The sequence below is a fragment of the Spodoptera frugiperda genome, chromosome 21 (assembly GCF_023101765.2).
Source record: "Spodoptera frugiperda isolate SF20-4 chromosome 21, AGI-APGP_CSIRO_Sfru_2.0, whole genome shotgun sequence".
Lineage (NCBI taxonomy): Eukaryota > Metazoa > Arthropoda > Insecta > Lepidoptera > Noctuidae > Spodoptera > Spodoptera frugiperda.
The window spans coordinates 2,305,858-2,329,949 of NC_064232.1; the positions used below are offsets into that span (position 1 = coordinate 2,305,858).

The following is a 24,092-nucleotide window of genomic DNA, read 5'->3' on the forward strand; positions in this document are numbered from 1 at the left end:
AGATCTAAATATGCACCTTATGACAATAAGAAAAAGGTTAAATTGTGTGTTGTGTGAATATATGACTTTTTATGGTATAAGCCAGTAAACGAGCAGACGGATCACCTGATGGTTAGCAATCGCCGCCGCCCATGGACACTTGAATCACCAGAGGCGTTTGAAGTGCGTTGCCGGCCTTTTGAGGGTTAGGAATTTAAGGGTTGTTGGGGAATCGGGGATTGGGAAGATTGGAAAGGGGGATGATTGGGCCTCCGGTAACCTCACTTACACAACGAAACACAACGCAAGCGTTGTTTCACGTCGGTTTTCTGTGAGGCCGTGGTATCACTCCGGTACCATACCAGCGAAGACACTGAGCCAAAGATGGGAGAGGCTCAGTGCATCATCATGCTCATTAAGCATGCGGATGGGTCATTTATGACCCACGGATAGGTCATTGGACAAAATGTATTTTTTTTTATATGAAATGGGTGTAAAAAATTAAAAACAATGATATAATATATTATGTTTACACCTGACGCAACATACTATCTACAATTTGCGTTTGCACTTATGGGTTAGTCTCTCTCAATATAGCTGCACAGTTAACGTGTTAAGCATGCCATTTTCATATGTATGCTATGGTAATTAAGGTTTATTTTAAACTAGCTACTTCCGCGCGGTTTCACCCGCTCTGCTTGGCTCCTATTGGTCATAGCGTGATGTTTTAAAGCCTATAGCCTTCCTCGATAAATGCACTATTCAACACAAAAAGAATTATTTAAATCGGACCAGTAGTTCTGGAGATTAGCGCGTTCAAACAAACAAACAATCAAACAAACAAACTCTTCAGCTTTATAATATTAGTATAGATAATATTAGTATATATTGATATACTAGCAAACCCGACGAACTCCGTTACGCCACCAATGATTTTCTCTGTTTTCCTGCTTTTCTCTTGAATTTTTCCTAAATTTTCTTTGCTATAAACCTCACGGAATCCGAAACCTTTCCGACGAATGCAAAACCGTGGCAATCAGTTCGTGCGTTCTGGAGTTATAGCATCAGGAAGGAAAACCCGACTTATTTTTATGTTATAGATATTATCAGTATCTATATTATATATATTGTATGTACCGATCTCATGATCAACATAGATTCAGAATAGTGTCTCCGTGCAATAAAAAATGGACTCTATATTAATAACATTAAAGTTTAAAGTTATTCAGCAATAGTACCACCAACAGGAACCTGGTCTGAATTTATTTTTTCATTTGTTTCGTAATCCGTCTCGATGTACCTGAAAGGAGAGTTTACAGTTAGTTCAGCTTTATTGCAATGTTATAAGGTTGATATGATCCCACCCAAAACATAAATGTGAAAGACTGCCAAGTTCGATAATATTGGAATGCTTCGCCTATAAAAGAAGTGAGATCTAAATAAGTACCAAGTTCCATACACAGACCTCAGTTAAAAATGATATAACAAGTTGGCAAGTTTTCACACACTTTGTTATAAACCTACTAAACGCAATGAGTCAAGTATATAATTTTCTATTAAAACTTGTCAATATCTCAAGACCTACAATAGGTACATTAATGAAATTTTGTATTTTAGATAAATAAGTAGATCTCGATAGATACTAGAAATTTCATATGCGTAGATAAAATAGATTTTGAGTTATAGGTGGGTCGAACTTGGCCCGAAATGGTTCGTGTAATATAACCCACGGCCGGTGTGTCGGTTTTTTGCTCGAACTTGGCGGACACACTGCCGTGTGTCTAGATAGGCAATGACAAATATGGATTGCTTGTAATCCCAGCATCTGGTATTCTTCAAATGAGCAGGTAAAGTATGGTAAAATAATAAAATATATGATTAGAAATCATGGACATGTGTGGTAAGAACCTCGTAGTATAAAATATCCAGGTTTATCAGAGAACAACACTGCCCGGTCTCTGTTAAATGTGTAGTCCGTTAGTCCATAGTATTCTTTATACTATGCTTAGTCGGCTTTTGAGATAGCCGTGGGGGTGGGGACAAATGTACTCCAATGCAGTAACATGCACCTCTGCCTACCCTTCGGGGATAAAAGGCGTGACGATACGATCATAATATATTAGTTTCTGCCAGCGGCTTTGCTTGCGTTCCCGTGGGATAAAAAGCCTTATGTTATTCTACACCATAATCTACCCCTGTTCCAAATTACAACTCAATCCCTTCAGCCGTTTTGACGGGAAGGAGTAACAAACAAACAAACAAACAAACATACAAGTTATCACATTCGCAATATTAGCACGTTGACTGTCCCATCTATTTTGGATAATCTCGTTGGTACGTCCAATGGAACTTAAAATATTCTACTGATAAAAAAAGTATAAAATTTCGATGGAACATTTAAGTCTTATTTTTTCAAGTCTTTGTTCATACGTCCCTAGAAAATTCAAAGTTCGGGCTAACACGTCCAGCGCAGTAAAGGCAGTTCAGTTGCCACTGACTAATGCATTACATATAATGCACGGACGTCACAGCCAGATCATATCATGCATTACATGTAATGCACGGGCAGACAACGTGTTAGTAGAATTATATTACTTCTCAAGCGGTGGGCAGAGGAAGTGCCTGATGTTCCTGGGCATCACCATATCTGCCTGCACCTTGGTCACCTCCCGGATGTACTCCTCAAAGTCTGCCATGATGTCACTGTCCACCGGAGGACCGATACCAGGGACAGCGTACACCACTATTATCTGGAATGGAGCGACATACAGTAAAACGGGGTGAATAGGGATCGAGAGGTGAATAGGGACAGAAGAGAGGTGAATAGGTACAGGGAAATTCTTCATACTATCTATTCACCCCTCTTCTGTCCCTATTCACCTCTCGATCCCTATTCACCCCGTTTTACTGTAATTAAAATTAAACCTGGGTAACTTTTATAAGATTTTTTTTTTTTGATTAGGGAAAATCATCCATTTACCTTTTCCGCCTTGTGCGAGGTGAGAGGGAGTGTCAGACTCTTACTGACTAAAAACCAACCCGTTCCTTCTGCTTTTCGAGCCGGAGTCCCGGTAAACCCGCTAGGTAGTCCGCAGCTGTCAATTATATAGGATAGGCGAGCATACGAGGGGAGGGATGATCGAAATAAAATTTTCCTCCCCAATCTTCCCAATCCCCGATTCCCCAACAACCCTTAAATACCTAACCCCCAAAAGACCAACAGCGCACTTGTAACGCCTCTGGTGTTTCAGGTGTCCATGGGCGGCGGCGATTGCTTACCATCAGGTGATCCGTCTGCTCGTTTACTGGCTTATACAATAAAAAAAATGTCATACGCGCGCTGACAGTCAGCAACTGAGAATATGTTTTGGGACCGATGCCTGACTGGTTCTATTTAAATAAAGGCTTTCAAATGATGATCAAAATATCACTTACATCAGGTATGGGAACCTCTTCTTCCTCAACTTCTTCCACTTCTGGTATTATGATATCCATGTTCTCATCCAGGAACGTCTCTAAGATATCCCTCACCATTGCTACTTCCTCTGGTTTTGCCTGTGGAAAGAGAATATCTTTAGTAAGTTATTCAAAAGATAAGTCTTGATAAAATAGAATTATGAAAATAGTTCTGGCTAAGCTTTATTATCCTTAAAATAGGAAGGAAGATTGGCAAAGAAAGAAAACCTTTATTTGACTATTAGACATAAAATAAATAATGCACATTTTTGGCATAATTGCTTGTAATTGCGGGGTATCTTATTTGGAAATTTGAGGATTTAAAGATTGAAAATTGGAGATAGGAGATTTGGGGATTGGACCTCCAATCCCCAACAACCCGTAAATTCCTAACCCCCAAAAGGCAGGCAACGCATTTGCCTCTGATGTCCTCGTAATGCCTCTGGTGTTTCAAGTGTCCATGAGCGGCGGCAATTGCTTATCATCAGGTGATCCATCTGCTCATTTACCGGTTTATTCCATAAAAAAACTGTCCTGCATGTGATTTGTTTAGATCATCTGATGGTAAGTCAGATAATTAAAAGGGCATGTCATACCTTCTTCTTCTTCAAATCAGGGTCTGGCAATATGGCGATCTGCTCATCAATGTACGCCATTATCTCATGTTCAATGTGCTGGACTATGAACTCCCCACTGGTGGTCGACATCTGACGCCCAGCCACCATGCCTGTGGACATTTTAATATACCATAACTAAGCCTTAAGGCCCGCATCGTACGCATCGCACGCAACGCATTTTAGTTTGTTTTGTTAAGAAACTCATACAACTGCGTCCACTGGTCCGCATCGTACGCGTCATCAGCAATGCCTACATGCAATGCGTACTGATGACGTCATACGGCATCGCACGCATGACGTACGATGCGTACGATAGGGGCCTGTGGACGCTTAACTTTATAAGTTACTATCATGGGGATAAAATGATTACCACGACTACATAATAATATTTGTTTAAAATACTCGATACTTTGACACTACGTGACAATGTTTATGGATAAGGGTTTTTCCACCAGAGATGTGCTATGTAGCTATGCAACGAGGATGTAATAACTATATAAGCTGTGAAATTATGTGACCATTTCCACTGATACTAAGCTATGTACCTGTGCAGGGCAGATGCGCAACTCGAGTATACGATGTATCGATAGTAGGGAAGCCATCCATAAAACGCATCTTTCCCTTTAAAAAACATAGCTTAGCTGAGTCCGTTTCCACCAGTGCTAATGTTATTGGTGGAAGACAGACGCATCCACAGCAACGTAGCATAGCATATTTCTGGTAGAAAACTAAATTAACATTTATGACATGCATTTAACTCTACAGAATAGTGCATTAATGGTGCACACGTTCATTACGTACATACTTACATTAAAAAAAATCCAGAACTAATACTCTAAAATACCGAGTTAAGGTACGCGACAGCACGTAACGCGCGCAACGGGTTTTAGTATATCTTGTATAGAAACTCATACACTACATACTACGGATTTGATCCTTCACGTTGACACGTGTCGCAGGACATTTGTCTATCCTTGGCTTTACTCACGCAAAAAATCGACGTTTTTAATGAATTTTATTTGTCTCCCGATAGTTATTACCAGAGATCGGAATAGGTGTATTGAATTGGGGTCACTGATCCAAAACGTATATATTAATATGGACATTCCTCCGGAATCCGGCAACGCGCGGTCATGTGAACTTAGCCTAAAGGCTAGCAATAAAATATTTGAAATGTATTAATGTTTGCGGTTATTATTTAAACAATCGAATTCCGATAAATTCGATTGTTTTTATTATTCAACAGATAAATATTAAATTTAGTTTTGATACCTTCCTTTAAATTTTAAATTGAGAAGTAATAATATAACTACCAACATTAACAATTTTTAATTGGATCCGGAAATACCGGTATTACTTTCCGGGAAAATGGCTTATCCATGTTATTCTTTCTATGTGCATTTACGGTACAAGTACCAAAAATCAATACACCTATTCCGATCTCTGGTTATTACAATATAACTACGTCATCTATTCTTGATTCTTCTAAAGTAAAATAAATCTAACCGAGATCATAGTTAGCAGTTCTGAATCTGTCCACCAGAACTGCTAGTTCGTCGAATGTCTCTATTAAATCACTCAGACGATCTTCACGCACTTGCTCTATCTGGGTAGGAAGGAAAAGGGTTTTAGGAATTAAGGAACGCACAGTCTTCCTAGCATAGCATAGCAATGTCACGCCTTTTATCCCCGAAGGGTTAGGCAGAGGTATACATAACGGCACGTAATGCCGCTGTACAATGTACAATGTACACCCACTTTTAACCATTTGTGTTATAAGTCCCATGTAATAGGGGATGAGTCAATTACCTACTGGTACATTCTTCCTATTTTTTATAAGTCATCAACAGACTGCTGGACTTTAAACCTCTATTTTACATTTAATGGGTTGACGTTTGGCCGCCAATGATATTCCCTGTATTCCTGTTTTTACATTTTTCCTGAATTTTCTTTGCTATAAACCTCACGGAGCCCGAGACCTATCCAACGAACGCAAAACCGTGGAAATCGGTTCGTGCGTTCTGGAGTTGTAGCGTCAGGAAGGAAAACCCAATAATATAAGAAAAATTTAAGCAGTCGGGACCCATTCTAGAAAGCCAGCCGTACGTCACTAAGTCTTCATATTTAGAATGGGTCCCGACTGCTTAAATTTTTCTTATATTCTTGTTTTAGGGTTTTTTCATTTTCATATTATAAAGAAACGCAGTCGGGTTTTTTAGTTTTTTAAATTACCTATTTTTATTTTTATGTTATAGATATAAAGAATTACTTCAGCTAAGAACAACGCGACTCGTTCTTTATCGGTCTGTGCGGCAGTGGGAGGTTCTTCTACTTCTTTCACTACAACATCTTCCTCCGACTTGTCAGTGGCAGCTTCAGTTCCTTCTGTGTCTGTCACTACTTCTTTAGGCTCTTCTTTAGGCTCCCCTGAAGATATTATTTCTATTACAGGCAGTGCAGAGTGTATAACTGTAATCTACTCGTTCAAATCTATTTCTAAATAAGACGGTACTGGGTGCCTACTCTAACTCAACGAAAAACAAATTTTCGTTCGAAACTTCGCAGTTTGCATACTACAATTCTATTTACTGCGAACTTTCGTGAACATAAATGAATGAATTAAATGAAGATACCTAAATAAATAGGTTTTTATATGAAATTAAAAATAAAACGTTATTTTAAGTAATTGTATTAGTAAATCAATAAAACCTACGGCCGAAGATTAAACGAAACTTCGCATTGGAGAACCGAAGTAGGTCCCCTGTATCTAGAAGTAAATATGGGGTACCAACAGTAGGTATACTGTTTTTAACCTCCCGGACTCTTAGTAAGAGTTTGTTTTACGTTTAAAGTAAACGAAACGTGAGCGCGTTCAGCACTCCGATTGGTTAGCTTATTCGAGCTGGCCAATCAGAGCGCCGAACGCGTCACGTTTCGATTAATAATTAAATCAATAAATAATCTAAATAGTCACTAACATAATGCTAGAAAAAGCTACGTAGTTATTACGACTAATTTATTACTAAAACTACGTAAATACTCTAACGTTCAGTACGTATTAAGATAAGTTTACAAAACAAATAAAATACAGTACGTTTGCTTTACGTTTAAAGTAATCGAAACGTGAGTGCGTTCGGCGCTCTGATTGGCCGCGTCGAATAAACTAACCAATCAGAGCGCCGAACGCGCTCACGTTTCGGTTACTTACGAGTACTAAGGGTAATGGTTAAAAAACTAATTCTACTCTAAAATTAGGTTAAAATCCCATTGCCAAACACAGGAATCTCTGACCTGTTACTAGTTGATTGAAGCAGTTGATAGGTGACGATAGAAGTTACACATTGACTTGAATAACTTAACGTATCGTCACGCCTTTTATCCCTGAAGGGGTAGGCAGAGGTGCACATTATGGCACGTAATACCATTGTACAATGTACACCCACTTTTCACCATTTGTGTTGTAAGTCCCATGTAATAGGTGGTGAGCCTATTGACTTATACCTGACACATTTCCAGACTCCGTGCAACTACTGAGAAATTTCCCCAGCCCAGTAGTACTTCGTCCGACTCGGGAATCGAACCTGAGACCCTTGCCCGGCAGTCAGACTTACAACCACTCGGCCAACGAGGCAGAGAATAAATTAAACGTTACGCATTTCTTAATAATGGTGTACAATATAAAGATTAATCTATCTACCTATTTACCTATCTATCTAAAATCTGCTAATTGCGACTGGTTTACAAAGAAAATAGAACTTTATTATTATGAACCATAGACTTCATATTTGACTGGGTTATCCTCTTCATCAAACACGAAGATGTCTATTACTTCCCTCTTTTCCTCAACCTCCACCTCCGCTTCAACTGCAATCTCTATGTAACAAACATCACGCTGTTTATTCCCCTTGATGGTAAGCAGAATCCTATTATACAATGTGATAGCGGTGAGACTTCTAACCCGTTAAGGTTGAGTACTACATCTAATTTTATCGACAAAAAAAATAATATGGGGGTCGAACCCCCTCCCCCTAAAAATTATGGCTATTTTAATATTTTTTTTACTTTATGTGATATCAAAGGTTGTATGCGTCGTCGAAACAAAAAAAAAAAACGACAAACGGCAGCTAATAACCTTGGCTAACTAATTTAACGTTTTATCATATGTTTGAATGTTTTGGGGAGTAAAAAAATCATTTCTGAATTATTTTTACCGAAAAAATCGCTATTTTTCAATATTTTCAATTGGGGGTTCGACCCCCCATATTTTTTTTGTCGATAAAATTAGATGTAGTACTCAGCCTTAACGGGTTAGAAGTCTTACCCCTATCACATTGTATAGAATAGAGTCCGGCGTTACAACGTCACGCCTTTTATCCCCGAAGAGGTAGAGGTGCACATTACGGCACATAATGCCACTATACAATGTACACCCACTTTTCACCATTTGTGTTGTTAGTTTGTGCTGCTATTGCTGCATAGTATTACCACCATAGAATAGAATAGAATCACCGCCGTAAAATCACAGGGTGTTGAATCGTCCATGTTGTTACTGAATTTTTATGAAAACAAACACTGATAACTTAGTTATAGCCAATTAATAAAAGTGCGTTAGCAGAATTTTGAACAAGCAGCGTAAAGCTATACATTCACAGCAGTAAACAAACACGTATTTACAAATATTTACACTATTTACAGTTTTCAGAAATCATGTAACAATGAAACCTCACCTTTGCCAATTTCACACCCCTGAAAACTAAGAATCTCACAGGAATCGAACCTGACACTTGTTGATTGATAGTTCTTTGCATGTTGCACGAATGCAATCATGTAGTACATTAGCGTCAATGTAACTCGGGTACCGAGTATTGCCGAATAAGTACGAAGATTCACGAAGTAACCAAAAAGGGATGTCTAAGTGGCGTGCGTGAGGGTGTTGTTTAATCGATTTTCTTAAAATCGATTACTACGAGACAAATTATTTATCACACAAAAATATATTTATTTTCAATGTTATATTGATGTCTTAAATTTTCTTAAACAGTCGTTATTAAAATAGTCGTTAATGATAACTGATATTCGAGTAAATCATAACTTTCAATTGAGAAAATACTTTCTTTTAGTTTTATTTTAATGTCGAAATATCGTGTATTAATGAAAAAAATAACTATATTTGTAAATTTTATTTCGTTTAATATTTTATATAAAAAAAAACAATAAACTCTAAATAAAAATATCGATTGCGATTTTTCATCGATAAAGGGTCTATTGTATTTAGACATAGTCAATCTCTAGCCTAGATCGCCGCCCCCCGCACCTCGCCTCATGCCACCATTTGGTTCTAAAAATGACGTACTGCGCAGCCTTCTGCACATAGTTCAGACGCGCCAAGTTACGTTGACGCTATTGTAAGTAATGATAAAGTTATATACAGTAGATGCTCCTTATTCGCGCTTCCTTCATTCGCGTTTTCACTATTCGCGGATTGAAAAATTGCGACCCAATTCCCATATTCGCTGTCTAAGATTTCTTTATTCGCGGATCGAATCGAAATATCGGTGCGTAACCTAAAAAAATATATTCGCTATCCTTTGTCAACGCGTCAGTAGAAGGTTAAAAAAATAAAATAGACCTTATTACATCTACGTCTAGATTGTGACTTCTGCCTAAACCTAGTGTGACCTAAACCTGATGATAATACAATTAAACATTTTTTTTATCTACTATTTGCTTCTTGATTTTTTTTTTTTTTTTATATTGAATGGGCCGACGTTTGGCCGCTATCTCGCCTGATGGTAAGTGATGATGCGGCCTACGGTGGAGCACGTCTGCCCATAAGCAACCTATTCACTCGGGCTTTGAAGACACCCAGGTTGTACCCATCAGGAAACACAGTTTCCGGCAAGGAGTTCCACTCCCTAGCAGTTCGCACAAAGAAGCTTGAAGCAAAGCGTTTCGTGCGAGTGGGTGGGATATCCACCATGAAACGGTGACGCCTCGCCGATTGTCTTGTGGTTCGTTGATGGAAAGGACTAGGGGGAATCAAGTTGTGCAGTTCCCCTGCACACTCTCCGAAATGTATCCGGTAAAAAACGGAAAGGCTTGCGACCTTGCGCCTGTGTTCAAGGCTTTGAAGCCGGGCCTCCACAAGCGCATCATCATTGATGAGCTTCTTGGCACGCCTTTCAATGCGCTCGAGCGCATCCAACTGGTGTCTAGCCGAGCCGTCCCAAAGGTGAGAACAGTACTCCATACATGACCGAACCTGCGCCTGGTACAGGCTCAGTAGTTGTTTCGGTGTGAAGTACCGTCTCACCTTCGAGAGGATACCCAACTTCCTACCAGCCAGATGCGCCTTCGACTCTATATAAGAACCGAAGTTTAGCGTTGGCGATAGAGTTACGCCCAGAAGCTCAAGATGATCCGATATTGGAACGGATACATTTCGGAAAGTAGGAGTCAGCGGAAATTGACTCCGTTTGGCAGAGAAGAGACACGCCTGGGTTTTGGTAGCGTTGAACTTGACCAAGTTGGCGTCACCCCAATCGGAGACCGCCTTCAAGGACGAGTTCAACCGTTCGACCATTGATTCTCTTAGAGACTGGATCTGTGTTCCGCTAGTCCGCGCATCGGACACATACCTTTCAACAACTGTGCTGTCATCCGCATACCCAAAGATACCGGGCTTAAGCAGGTCGTTGATGTGCAGCAAAAAGAGCGTTGCTGAAAGTACTGACCCCTGAGGGACTCCGGCGTTGATGCCAAATTGGTCAGACGAGCAGCCATCGATGACTACTCGAATTGACCGATCCGTCAGGAAGTCTGCAATCCATCTGCACAGATCAGCGGGAAGTCCATACGCAGGAAGCTTGCCGACAAGACTGTCGTGCCATACCCTGTCAAAGGCCTTAGATATATCGAGCGAGACAGCTAATGCTTCCCCGTGCTTCTCGATGGCCTCGCTCCAAATGTGAGTGGCATACGCAAGAAGGTCCCCAGTAGATCGGTTGCGGCGAAACCCATACTGCCGATCGCTGAGGAGGTCGTTACCTTCAAGGTATGCCATGAGCCTGTTGTTAAGCACACGTTCCATACTCTTGCAGAGTATGGACGTGACCGAATAGGTCGGTAATTATTGGGGTCGGCACGACTACCTTTTTTGGGCACAGGCTGCACGTTGGCCAGCTTCCATGCAACCGGCACTTGACCCGTCTCTAAGGAAAGGCGGAACAGACGTGTCAGGATTGGAAACAACTCAGGCGCACAGGTTTTTAAAACCACGGCTGGGATTCCGTCGGGTCCACTGGCCTTATTCACGTCGAGATTACGCAACGTCTTATATACCTCCTTCTGTCGGATGCGAATTTTCGACATTTTTGTCTCGCAAACGTTATGTAGAGAAGGAGGCATAGCGCCACCAGTATCAAGACGTGAAGACTCCGCAAATAGGGAAGCAAACAAGTTCGCTTTCTCTACTGCGGTGTGAGCCAGCGTCCCGTCAGGCCCCAGGAGAGGCGGAAGTGAGGGGCGGCAGAAGTTCGATTCAACCGCCCTGGCTAGGGACCAGAACGCTTTACTCCCCGCTGGGTAGGAAGCCAGTTTGTTCCCTATTCGGCCAATGTGGTTGAACCGAGCCATCCGCAGTGCCTTTTTGCATGACTTGGCAGCCCGGTTGAAGGCTCTCTTCTTCTGAGGAGTGTCGCCAGCCTTACGGCGCCTGGCATCCGCCCATGCCAAGTATGCCGCATGCTTTCGCGCCTCAGCACGTCCGCAGTCGGCATCAAACCATGGACGAGTGCCACCGGAAGATGCTGCGTCCGAGAATGGGATGTAGTATTCCATGCCCTGACGCAGCACCCCCGCTACGGCATCCGCACAAGCTGACGGGTCACTAAATTTCGTCATCTAGGAACGTATCCCCTATAACCCCATACAAATTACCATTCCATATTCACGGTTTCTGTATTCGCGGCATATTTACGGAACGCATACCCCGCGAATAAAGAGCTTCTACTGTACTGACTTGAATAACTTAACGTTACGCTTTTGATTCCCCAAAAGGTGACAAGTGCATAATTTGCACATTAAATGTGACACTCACACTCTGTTATATGCATTAAAACTATATAGGGTGATTGGTAATTAGTGAACGATATTTAAACACGTGATTGAACTCATGATTACAAACAACTTTCTGAAAGAAGATTTTTTTATACTCATTAGTTTTATTTTTATCGCAATAACAAGACAACAAAATATCATGAGCTCGCGCGCGTAATGTTCCTAATGTTCATACGAAAGAACGCGCGCGCGAAATTTTGTTGTTTTGTTATTGGAATAAAAATAAAACTAATGAGTATAGAAAAAAGAAATCTTCGAAAAAGTTGTTTGTAATCATTAGTACAATCACGTGTTTAAATATCGTTCACTAATTACCGGTCACCCAACAATAAACAATACACCATGTAGGTATGTAAAAAAAAATCTTGTAGGATGACATCTGATGGGTAAATAATATGGTGACGTGGGATAAGAAAAAAATATACTTACCGGATTTCAACATTCCCGATTCTTGTAATTTTGTTGTACTAAGATGTTTCAGTTTTTTCTGGAAATAAAAATACGTATACATAGATACATAATCGCACGCTTGGATCCCATAATAGGGGTAGACATGGAAAGGCAATTGCTACGAATCTTACATTCTTTCGTTTCATCGACAGTCATCGGTTAAGGATACTTATAATTTGGCTCTTCGTTAATATATCGCTACATCAAAAAGGACAGAATATAACATCATGAATGTTCATTGTTCATCTTCAAAGGGATAGACAGATTCTAGCTTAACATATTCTATTTATACTTTTTTTGAGTGGGATAATCATCTAATTACTTCTCCCGCCTTGGGAAAAGCGAGAGGGAGTGTCAGACTCTTACTGGCTAAAAACCATCCCGTTCCTACTTCTGCTTTTCGAGCCGGAGCCCCGGTAAACCCACTAGGTAGTCCGCAGCTACTTGCGTAAGCTTTTATTTCAGTTTTAATTTAATCTACAACTACAACTAACTAACTTAAGCAATACAAAATGTGAACTAACATCAATCTCTTCATCTGGCATAGGTTTTCCTGAAAATATTAAGAATATTTTTATATGCTACGTCACGCCTATTATCTCCAAAGGAGTATGCATAGGTGCATATTACAGCACGTAATGCCACTATACAATGTACACTCACATTTCACCATTTGTGTTATAAGTCCAATGGGAGTGAATATTGTTATAAATCTAAAATTCCCTTGACTTCCCTATAATGCCCCAAATAAAGTAAGCTAAGACTTATATCATTTTATAATAGTCATACTTAAATCATCATCATCAACAGCCCCTAAATCCACTACTAGACTAAAGACCTCCTCTACAGAAAAGGGGATTACCATAATCCCCTTGCTTAGCAGGCGGATTGGAGATCACACCTTAAAAGGTTCAGGTTTATCAGAGAGCGCTACCATCCGATCTCTATCAAATCGACTGACTACTCATAAAATATTTCTTATTCAGCTCTTACAAGACTTATTTAGAGAACAATAGCGTTTTATCACCCTTCTTTTTTCTTTGAAAAACATTGCCCCACACTAGAATGTTCTCCTGTGTCGTGGGTGCGTTTACAAACATATAAGTTCAGATACACATGACACCCAGACCCGAAGCAAAAATTTTTTGGATCACACAAAGAGCTGCTGCATGCACCCGTTGCACGGCAGCCAGTTACCCAGCCACCGCATCAATTGTACAGTCGATATACTCTACTCTGCCGTTTAAACTACTCTTCTACGAAAAAAGAAGAAAGATAACCCATTCTCTCCCGCATGTAATTTTCTCTCTCTGCCTCTGTCATCCGTTCTATGGAAGGAGATCTCTCTATCTTGCCAATTGTCGGGAGGTTGAGTTTTGTACTCAACCTGGCTGTTTTGGCTACGTGGTCATCTATGAGGGTCAACATTTGAAGGTCTTGGTCTTCCCAATAATCGTCTGCCTTCACAGATTCGGACTGCAGAAGAATAGGGATGATGACGGGGTATGAAAATCCGTCACTAACGCCCGAATACTGATATGCTACTCAATTTTAAGTTGTACTTAATTATCGCGCCATCTCTGTCATTTTGTAAAGTATTTCTAGTGACAGATATATTTTTGAGAACGTCTTAAAATTGAGTAGCGTTTGAGTATTTGAACATAAGGTAATTAAAAAATATTAGGCACATATTTTTTATTTTGCCCTATAAGAGAACAATACTTAGGGCCTCTTTCACCATCTCTAAGTAAAGTGTTGAGTTACTTGTCGATTAACGATACTTGCCGAGTAAAACTTACGAGTAACTTTTGTGAATTTTAAAGCTCTGAGTAACTACTTGTCGGTTAAGCGAATGACGTCACAAATCGTACATTACATTCGTTCGATACTACGTCAACATTACTCGGCAGACGTTGTTATTGGTGGGTTGGCTGACATTTACGACATGCGTGTGCATGTGTGTGCATGTGCGTGTGTGTGTGACATGTAATGTGCATGTTGTTTGGTTAGGAAAGTTTTAAACCCGTGATACGGAGATGATTTAATTAAATATTACAGAGTCATACCCAACCACCATTATATTTTCGGAATTACTTTGTTTCATTAAAGGAGAAGGGGACTTTTGGGCCCAGCAGTTAACTAGTTCAAATGTATATTAAAAAACCGTCATATTTTTCTGAAGGAAATCACAAAATATTTGCTTCTATCTGGGAAGCGAGAAAACTTAAATTAAGTTATAAAACATTTATGATTTATTTAATCATTTATGTATAACGTACTCTACGATTTAAACTTCTTAAAACACTTCTGTCTGATATCAGTCAGTCGCCGATTGACAGATGACACTCGTTCGTTGTGTTTCGTTCTGAGTGCGCACGTATTTTCCATGTTTTATTGTTTAACCCTACGACCTCGGCTTTATAAAGGACTTTTGACGGATCTTGCATCTCTAAATTACCTGACTCTCTATTTTGGACAACTGTTTAAGCCTATCAATCGGATATTGACGACATGGATCGCTGTGTAAATTGTACGACTGCGACTGGTCGCAGTAACTCTATTGGCAGAAGAGTCTTGGAAGATGAGGCGATTTTATCAGTTATTTGTCAGTGGCGTGCATCTCAGCCTGTATAATATGGTATCTCAGTTGGGAAAGATACCAAGAAAATATACCCCGATCCCCTACCCAATTCTTAGATGACATTCTCCTAATTATTGAAGATGAAAAATACATATTTTATACTAATATTGGTGTTTTATTTATATATCCTCCTGTCTCTTTTTTAATTTTTAAATAGTTAGTACCTACTGCTTCTAAGGGCCTATGCACACCATGTTTTTTAAACGCGCCGTCGACGCGCGTTTGTAGATACAGACGATACGCACGCAAGTCGGACGCATCCTGTAGACCTTTGCATACCTGACGTGCGTGTGTAGCGATACAGACGCGCGTGTGTAGCAGTACAGACACGCGTGTGTAGCGATACAGACACGCGTGTGTAGCGATACAAACGACAACAAACTGCACTGCACTCGAAAAACAGCCGCGACGCGCGTTTGTAGCGATACAGACGCGATACGCACGCAAGTCGGACGCAGCCTGTAGACCTTTGCACACCTGACGCGTTTTTAGAAACGTGGTGTGCATCTATTACAGCTTACTCTTTATGCCCTCTAAAACTCACCTGTTCAGAAGCTGGCGGAGTTTCTTCCTCTTCTTCTATCTCTGAATGGGGCTCATTCCCTAAAATAATATTATTATAGACATTATTGTCTTTTAAGTGAGAATCCATCAATATTGTGTCATTAACTAAAAAAAAATCACAGTTTACACGTGTGGCGACACTCTGACAAGTGACAGATGACAGATGACAGAAGTCGCACATAGACTATCGACGAGCAAATCAACGGATGACGTCATAAATATCCTGCATCGCACATATGAAGTTTACATGCGAATTAACACGGATAGAAAATCCCAACGAACAACAGTTGGGCAGAAAGCCCGCCAGGCTGAACACCTCGCCTGGTCGGAGGATCCTTCTTTTCTTAGGGAACTTTACTCGCTGTTCCCTAAACACGCGTAGGTACATCAATAAAGTAAAGCTATAGTAGTTTCGAGTCACAGAGGAACCATGAGCAGCGTGCGCAGACGCGGCGAAGTCGCGTAGCCTACTGTGACTCAAAGCTAGTAATATGTTATGTATGTATATGCACCAGTGCTGTGCTATGTTTACCAATGAATATGATTTGTGGAAGCCAAACGCATCCACAGCAATGTACCATAGCACATCTCTGGTGAAAAAGCACCCTAAGAGTGATGACTTGACAAACGCATCTTAACTTGGCTTACAGATAATTCGCTTTGCTTTGAATTTCGCATGTGGAATTGTTGATTATGAAAATAATGAAAATGAAAATAATCAACAATTGTTGATTATGAAAATAATATTTTATACTGAAAATAATCAACAATTCCACATTCCTGGTCCTAGTCCTCTCCAATGGCACGCCACTGAGCTAGACTCACTTCCTCGAAAATGCTTTCTCGTTGTGGAATAGAAGGCAGAAGGGTTACCTCATGGTAAGTTATCAGGGCCGCCCTTGGACACCCGCAACACCAGGAGCCACAAATGCGTTGAAGGCGTTTTAAAAAATGTCTTATTTAAAAATTCTATTGAGCTTACCTTCCCTATGCCCATTATGGTACTGCACATCCTTAGACGCGTCTATTAACGCCAGGTATTTGTACATGGTGATGAAATCCTCGACAGGAATAGCTGCTGAGCCACCATCGGGCTCCTTGGTTAAGGACTCGCAGAGTAGGATCATGGTGTGGGTTAGACACTGTGAAAGAAATCCATTAGTTAAATTATAAGATATCTATTACTGTTACGTTATAAAATTATGTAAGCATTCCGAACTACGCAGCCCGAATTACGCAGCCCGGACTACGCAACCCGGACTACGCAGCCCGGAATACGCAATCCGGACTACGCAATCCGGACTACGCAACCCGGACTACGCAACCCGTAATACGCAGCCCGGACTACGCAACCCGGAATACGCAAATCGGACTACGCACTCCGAACTACGCAAGCCGGACTACGCAACCCGGACTACGCAACCCGGAATACGCAGTCCGGACTACGCAACACGGACTACGCGCTCCTAACTACGCACTCGGAACTACGCAAACCGGACTACGCAACCCGGAATACGCACTCCGAACTACGCCGCCCGGAATACGCAGCCCGAACTACGGAACTTCGCCGCCCGGAATACGCAGCCCGGACTACGCAACCCGAACTACGCACTCTGAACGACGCAATCCGAACTACGCACTCCCGACTACGCGACCCGGACTACGCAGCCCGGAATACGCAGCCCGGAATACGCAGCCCGGACTACGCAACCCGGAATACGCAAACCAAACTACGCACTCCGAACTACGCAAGCCGGAATACGCAACACGGACTACGCGCTCCTAACTACGCACTCGGAACTACGCAAACCGGACTACGCAACCCGGAATACGCACTCCGAACTACGCCGCCCGGAATACGCAGCACGGACTGCGCAACCCGAACTACGCATTCTGAACTACGCCGCCCGGAATACTCAGCCCGGACTACGCAACCCGAACTACGTACTCTGAACTACGCACTCCGAACTACGCACTCCGGAATATGTATACGTGACGACGCTTGTTGTGTTTCGTTATGTAGGTGAGGTTACCGGAGGCCCAATTACCACCCTACCGCTCCCCCTCCCAATCTTCTCAATCCCCGATTCCCCAAAAACGCTTAAATTCCTAACCCCCAAAAGGCCGGCAACGCACTCTGATGTTTCGTGTGTCAATAAGGCGTCGGCGATTGCTCGTTTACCGGCTTATACCATAAAAAACACTATAAGTAAGACTCTGACGTTGTCTGCCCATCTGTCCGTCTGTCACGAGGCTGCATCTCATGAACCCTGATAGCTGCACCATATTTATTTAGTGAGCCACTTCAGCAAGTTTAAGATGAAGACGACACGAACCTTGGTCAGCATTCCACCGGCGACTGCCAGGAAATGGAAGAACGGTACATGATCCTTCCTCTGGTAGACCTCACAGAGACACAGGATCCTCTGCAGCTCCATGTAGTCTAAACAGAACCCGTTCCACGCCTGCCTCAAGGTTGACGTGGGGATTTCTACCATGCCGCTGAGCTGGAAAAGGGGATAAGTTTTAGCAGACCCGATCAACACGTCACATCACAGAAACTAAGTACTATAAGTGTGGGAGAGTCATGCTTCAGCACGAATGGGCCGGCTCAACCGGAGTGATACCACGGCCTCACAGAAAACCGACGAGAAACAACGCTTGCGTTGTGTTTCGTTGTGTGAGTGAGGTTACCGGAATAACAAAAAATTCCCCATCCCCGATTCCCGAACAACAACCCTTAAATTCCTAACTCCAAAAAAGCCGGCGACGCACTTGTAACGCCTCTGGTGTTTCAAGTGTCCATGGGCGGCGGCGATTGCTTACCATCATGTGATCCATCAGCTCGTTTACCGGCTTGTTTCATAAAAAAAAAACTATAGAAAAAAGTTTCACATCAAATCACATCAACGTGATCTTGACACTTCGAATTGATGTGATATCATTTTTAATGTTGGTGTTTATTCTGTTGACGTGCCTTATGACAATAAATAAATAATAAAAAATTGTAGTCCCATTCTCCGTTCTTATTTCAAGAAGAGTAGAGCTGGTACGCGTTACACGCATGCCTCAAATAACAATCAGACCATTACAGACATTACAGTACGGTCCCACTAGGGCTGACGCCGACCTTTTCTTTTCTTTTTTTTTTTTAAACGTTGCCCCACATTAGGCTTTTCTCCTGTGTCGTGGGTGCGTTTACAAACATACAAGTTCACATGCACATGGCACCCAGACCGGAAACGACAATTTGTGGATCACACAAAGAGTTGCTCCGTGCGGGAATCGAACCCGCTACCCGTTGCGCGGCAGCCAGTTGCCCAGCCACCGCACCAACCGTGCATTAAAACAGACCTGGAGCTGCGTAGTGCGTACTACCGGGTTACCTGGGTTCCGGCTCGAAAAGCAGGGTGGTTTTTAGTCAATAAAACTCTCACACTCCCCATCGCCGCACCCAAGGCGGGATAATTCATTGGATGATTTTTCCACCTTAAAAAAGGCTGGTAGAACCAATATACAATCCATAGAAGAGGCCTGCGGGCGACTGACTGGGGGAGTCAGACGTCCGCTGTATAGGCGAGAGTAGGCGTTAGCGTAGTGTTCCACGCGCGCTACTCGAGGAAGGGAAGCAGCCCCCCAGGGCCGCTAACGTGGCGGGACCTGCCGCAAACGAGCGGTAGGTCGAAGCCTGCCGGGTGCGGTGAATCCGCGAGGGCAGCCCGGATCACGGCCACAGGCAGTGGAGGAAAACCGCGGTGGTTTTAGCCGGTAAGTCAAAGTCAAAGTCAAAGCATTTATTTCAATTAATCCTAAATTAGGCACTTTTGAAACGTCAAATTGAATTGTCCGTCAGTCTGTCTGTCAGTGAAGCTAGGCGCTCGTTCCAAAGTGTTGCTTCGAATGGAGAAGAACGAGCAAGAAACTCCATCAAGAGTCCGGCACACCCCTCCGTCGTCCCCACGGCAAAAAAAAACCAATATACAATACCTGATGAGCTAGCACCTTCAGACATCCTCTAGTCAGTCCCCCCTCAGTGCTGTAGACGGGATACTCCAGGCGTAACTTGACGGGCGGGGGCCGATGCTCCGATAGCGCCTTGAAGTACTCAAACGACCACCGTAGAAGGTCGTAGGGTTGAGTTTTTATAGCCGCTAATGGGAAAGAGAAATAAAATAATTAGTTGTGTCAACATTTATCATGAAAAACACCCCTGGTCTGGTATAATAGTGCTTATCCACCAGAGTTCTGTTATGTAACTATGCAGCAACGATGTAATGGCTAAGCTGTGAAACTATGTGACTATCACCGTCTGTGGATCACACAAAGAGTTACTTCGCGCGGGAATCTGTTATTTCATGTTCCGACCGCAATAACAAATTATGCCAAAAATAGATTTATTTTAAGATCCTTCCGTTTGTATTGATCGTTATGCCTTATACAATGTGATAGTGGTGAGACTTCTAACCTGTTAAGGATGAGTACTACATCTAATTTTATCGACAAAAAAAACAATATGGAGGGTTGAAACCCTAATTGAAAATTTTGAAAAATTGTGATTTTTTCGGTAAAAATAATTCACAAATGATTTTTTTCTCACCAAAACATTATCAAAAATAGATTTATTTTAAGATCCTTCCGTTATATCTCAGAAGGGGTAGGCAGAGATGCACAATATGGCACGTAATGCCATTGTACAATGTACACCCACTTTTCAAAATTTATGTTATAAAATATAAATCCCATTTAATAGGAGGTGAGCCTATTGTCATAATAATATGTATAATATACCGCACACATTTCCAGCCGCCGTGCTACTACTGAGAAACTTTCGAAAAACTGAAAAAAGCCTTGTAATACTTTGCTACGGGAATCGAACCCGAGACCCCTTGTTCGGCAGTCGCATTCGCAACCACTCGCCCAATAAGGCAGTTTTATTTTCTAACTCTGTGGCTATTACATTTTTGCTCAATCAAATGTCCAATACTTAATTTAAATAACTAAATTTTTTTTATGAAAAAAGCCGGTAATCGGTCAGTCGTATTACCTGATGGTAAGCAATCGCCGCCGCCCATGGACACTTGAAACACCAGAGGCGTTACAAGTGCGTTGCTGGCTTTTTGGGAGTTAGGAATTTAAGGGTTGTTGTTCGGGTATCGGGGATGGGGAAGATTGGGAAGGGGGGAATTGGGCCTCCAGTAACCTTAATTAAAACATACCTTTGCAATATCTTTTCAGTATATAAGGATACTTAGGTGGTATCACAATCTGTTGAGAGCTGTACATCTGCTCTATAAGCTCCGGCATCTTGAATTATGTTTCTACTCGCTGGAAGATAAATAAATCATTTATTTAGAAAACACATGCATAATTTTACAGCTTAAGCCAATCTATACTAATATTATAAAGCTGAAGAGTTTGTTTGTTTGTTTGAACGCGCTAATCTCCGGAACTACTGGTCCGATTTGAATAATTCTTTTTGTATTGGATAGTCCATTTATTGAGGAAGGCTATAGGCTATAAAACATCACGCTATGACCAATAGGAGCCGAGCAGAGCGGGTGAAACCGCGCGGAAGTAGCTAGTACATTATACAGTTAAAATGTTGAAAATTTACAACAAAGAAAAAAGAAATACAATATTTTTTTAATTACTTAAAACTAATTCATCAGCCATCCATCTTCTCACAAAACCTTAAACATTCGCGACATACATCCTTGCATCTCTCATAATAACATCAATATCGTATTACATTTACATGGGACTTATTTATAGGGTGGTAGAGAGCCATGCTCCGGCAAGAATGAACGGGGGAGGCTTTTCCACTAAAGATTTACTATGTACCACACGCACGAAGCGCTTCGCTTCAAGCTTCCTTGTGCGAACTGCTAGGGAGTGGAACTCCTTGCCGGAGTCTGTGTTTCCTGATGGGTATAACCTGGGTGTCTTCAAAGCCCGAGTGAATAGGTTGCTTATGGGTAGACGTGCTCCATCGTAGGCCGCATCATCACTTACCATCAGGCGAGATAGCGGCCAAACGTCGACCCATTTAATATAAAAAAAACCTATGCTACGAAGATGTAATAGCTAAGCTGTGGCCGTTTCCACTGATACTAAGCTATGTAGCAAGGAAAATGTGTAGCTCGAGTATGAGATGTATCGATAGTAGGGAAGCTATTCATAGTGCACATCCATAGCACACATCTTTCTATATAAAAAACATAGCTGAGTCCGTTTCCACCAGTGCTAAGATAGCTTAGCATCCTGAAACATAATTTTATCTTTACATCAACTACAAGACGTCCACAGCTGAATATAGGCCTCCCGTAATAGCTTCTAGATCGGCCTATTTTAACTCTAAAACTAGGATTTTAACTTGAACTTACTTTACAATTTAATACCAATGAATATCACCTCAATAATTATATCTTTACATAGAATTTATAACGAAAAATTTGATACAAAAAACTCACCACGTGTAAAATAATAATCCAGTCGAGTTGATAGTTTGATGCTTGTCGTTGCTATGGCAACTGTCAAACTAATCGGGGGTTGCTAGCCAACGCAATGTCTACAACAACGGTGTCAATGGACCTCCTTGAAACCTTAAATCGACGTAAAGCAACGCTTGCGTTGTTTTTCGTTGTGTGAGCGAGGTTACTGGAGCACAAATTACCCCTCTTCCCAATCCCCGATTCCTCAACGACCCTTAAATACTATGTATAAAGATTTACTATGTACCTATGCTACGAACGATGTAATAGCTAAGCTGTGGCCGTTTCCACTGATTCTAAGCTATGTAGCTATGCACAAATTACCCCTCTTCCCAATCCCCGATTCCCCAACAACCCTTAAATACCTAATCCCAAAAGGCCAGCAACGCACTTGTAACGCCTCTGGTGTTTCGGGTGTCCATGGGCGACGGCGATTGCTTACCATCAGGTGATACATCTGCTCGTTTACCGGCTAATACCATAAAGGGTAGAAGCATAAGCCTATGTTCACATGCCAAGCCTTAATCGCGCGTTTTGATAATACGCGTATGCGTACATACATTTTATTCATTGTATACGTAGGTGACGTATACAATGAATAAAATATATGTAAAATGCAATCCGCTATAGATTTTTTAATGAAATTAAAAACCCAATAATACTCAATACTTTTTTTAATTATGGTCTGAATCCAGGACCCCTCGTTCGGCAGTCACACTTGCAGCCACTCTACCAAGTACCAACGATGAACAATGCAGTCAATTATTAACTTATTATATGTTTGTTTAAAAGAAAAAAGTAAATAAAGGCAGTTTAGTTTAGTACCTATATGGTACAGAACCTTGCAATCTGAACCTCTTCGGATACCTTTAAATTGTACATAAAACTATATGTAACAATAAACATAAAACAAATCTTACTTGTAATAAAAATATTATGTGTAAATACTTGACACGCTATTGGTCAATCCTTAAATAATAAAAACATACTTAGAAAACAGTTATTTTATAAACAAAAAGGTAGGTAAATATCGATATGTCGTGATTTTTTTTTTCTTTTGTTATCCTTGTATGGAACTTGCTATGATAGAGATTTAAGTGTCTCCTAAAAAATTAGCCCATAAGGAGTTAGCTGGTGTGCCAATTAAGGTAACGCGTTCTTCTTTTTATGATATAAACCGGTAAATGAGCAGACGGATCACCTGATGGTAAGCAATCGATACCCGAAACACCAGAGGCGTTACAAGTGCTTTGCCGGCCTTTTGGTGATTAAGAATTTAAGGGTGGTTGGGTAATTGGGGATTAGGAAGATTAGGAAAAGGGGTAATTGGATCTCCGGTAACATCACTCACACAACGCAAGCGTTGTTTCACGTCGCTTTTCTGTGACGCCGTGGTATCACTCCGGTCGAGAGTACCCATTGATAGGAAATGGGTATGTGCGATATTTTCTTTTTCAATCTTTATTAAATTAATACTTAAGAGGGTTTAATCACACAATCACCCTAATTGGAACATTTACATAAATGAACTTAATATCTATTAACAATTGTAATTAATTTGCTTACAGCAATTGAACTCTACCAACCTACTGTTTAAAATTCCTCTACACAATTTACACAGCTAACTTTACATAGCAATTAGATAGATTTGAAAATTTGACCTTTTTGAGTAATATATCGTTACTGAGCCTGTGAGTTTCACCTTTATTTGAACTACACATCAAACATTTCGTTTAAAAGTCACCCGGTGGAGCGCTATCGGCGATATTTGTAATC

General features: G+C 41.3%; 2 protein-coding genes across 6 annotated transcripts in view; one reads left to right on the forward strand and one right to left on the reverse strand.

Annotated features, from left to right (window-relative positions):
- Window positions 1–24,092, forward strand: part of LOC118280349 (uncharacterized) — a 180,825-nt gene that overhangs the window by 127,816 nt on the left and 28,917 nt on the right. The window lies entirely within an intron of this gene.
- Window positions 574–24,044, reverse strand: LOC118280240 (uncharacterized). Of its 4 annotated transcripts, none has more exons than XM_035600162.2 (16): window positions 22,296–22,403; window positions 21,042–21,150; window positions 19,813–19,976; window positions 18,162–18,332; window positions 16,808–16,967; window positions 15,806–15,864; window positions 13,901–14,096; window positions 13,145–13,173; window positions 12,600–12,657; window positions 7,824–7,925; window positions 6,322–6,479; window positions 5,559–5,658; window positions 4,032–4,162; window positions 3,415–3,534; window positions 2,575–2,729; window positions 575–1,279 (listed from the first exon to the last, which is right to left on the reverse strand). In XM_035600162.2, exons 2-16 carry the CDS (start codon window positions 21,127–21,129, stop codon window positions 1,201–1,203), a joined length of 1,770 nt encoding a protein of 589 aa, XP_035456055.2. In that variant the 5' UTR covers window positions 21,130–21,150; window positions 22,296–22,403; the 3' UTR covers window positions 575–1,200. The 4 variants fall into 4 exon arrangements, with proteins under 4 accessions (XP_035456058.2, XP_035456055.2, XP_035456056.2 ...); XM_035600163.2 differs by having other exon boundaries at window positions 22,209–22,344; XM_035600164.2 differs by lacking the exons at window positions 13,145–13,173; window positions 13,901–14,096 and adding an exon at window positions 23,903–24,042 and having other exon boundaries at window positions 22,296–22,393.